Below are 568 nucleotides of genomic sequence, written 5' to 3' on the forward strand. Positions count from 1 at the left end.
CGTGCTGGTAGCTCCTGCGCTGCCCCGCCTTCCTCTAACTATTAAGGAGAAGCACATCCAGTTGAGCAGCGAAGAGCAGCAGCCGCAGCAGCGGGAAGAGCAGCAGCAGCAGCAGCAGAAAGACAAGCAGCAGCAAGAGGCCGTTCTCGAGTTTTTCACCCCGCGGCCCAGCCTGGACGTGAGCACTCACCGACTGCTGCAGGCTCCGGGCCCAAAGACAGCAGCAGCAGCAGCAGCTGCAGCAGCTGCAGCAGCAGCAGCAGCAGCAGCAGGACGCGGCCTTTCTCCTGCTTCTTCTGCTGCTTGTCTCTCCCCACAGGAAGGCACTTCAGCAGAAGCAGAATTTCTTTCGCCGCTGCAGGGCAGCCCTTTGGGGCTGAGCCCGAAGGCTGTGCCTACTCCCTCTGAAGAGCAGCAGCAGCAGCAGCAGCAAAAGCAGCAGCAGCAGCAGCAGCAGGAGCAGCAGCAGCCGCAGCAGGAAGAGCAGCAGCAGCAGCAAGAGCAGCAGCAGCCGCAGCAAAAGCAGCAGCAGCAAAGCTGCTCCCAGACTGGGGAGGCAGTAGGGCTG

At 62.0% G+C, this 568-nt stretch overlaps 1 protein-coding gene across 1 annotated transcript in view; it reads left to right on the forward strand.

Moving 5' to 3' along the window:
• ETH_00039375 (uncharacterized protein) overlaps window positions 1-568 on the forward strand; it is a gene marked incomplete at both ends in the record, with an annotated part of 2,753 nt that overhangs the window by 1,897 nt on the left and 288 nt on the right. The window contains one exon of the mRNA XM_013373920.1: window positions 47-565. Within this exon, the coding sequence (XP_013229374.1) occupies window positions 47-565 (519 nt within the window). The remainder of the gene's footprint in view (window positions 1-46; window positions 566-568) is intronic.

The sequence above is a fragment of the Eimeria tenella genome, genomic scaffold (assembly GCF_000499545.2).
Source record: "Eimeria tenella Houghton genomic scaffold, Eth_scaff1812, whole genome shotgun sequence".
Lineage (NCBI taxonomy): Eukaryota > Apicomplexa > Conoidasida > Eucoccidiorida > Eimeriidae > Eimeria > Eimeria tenella.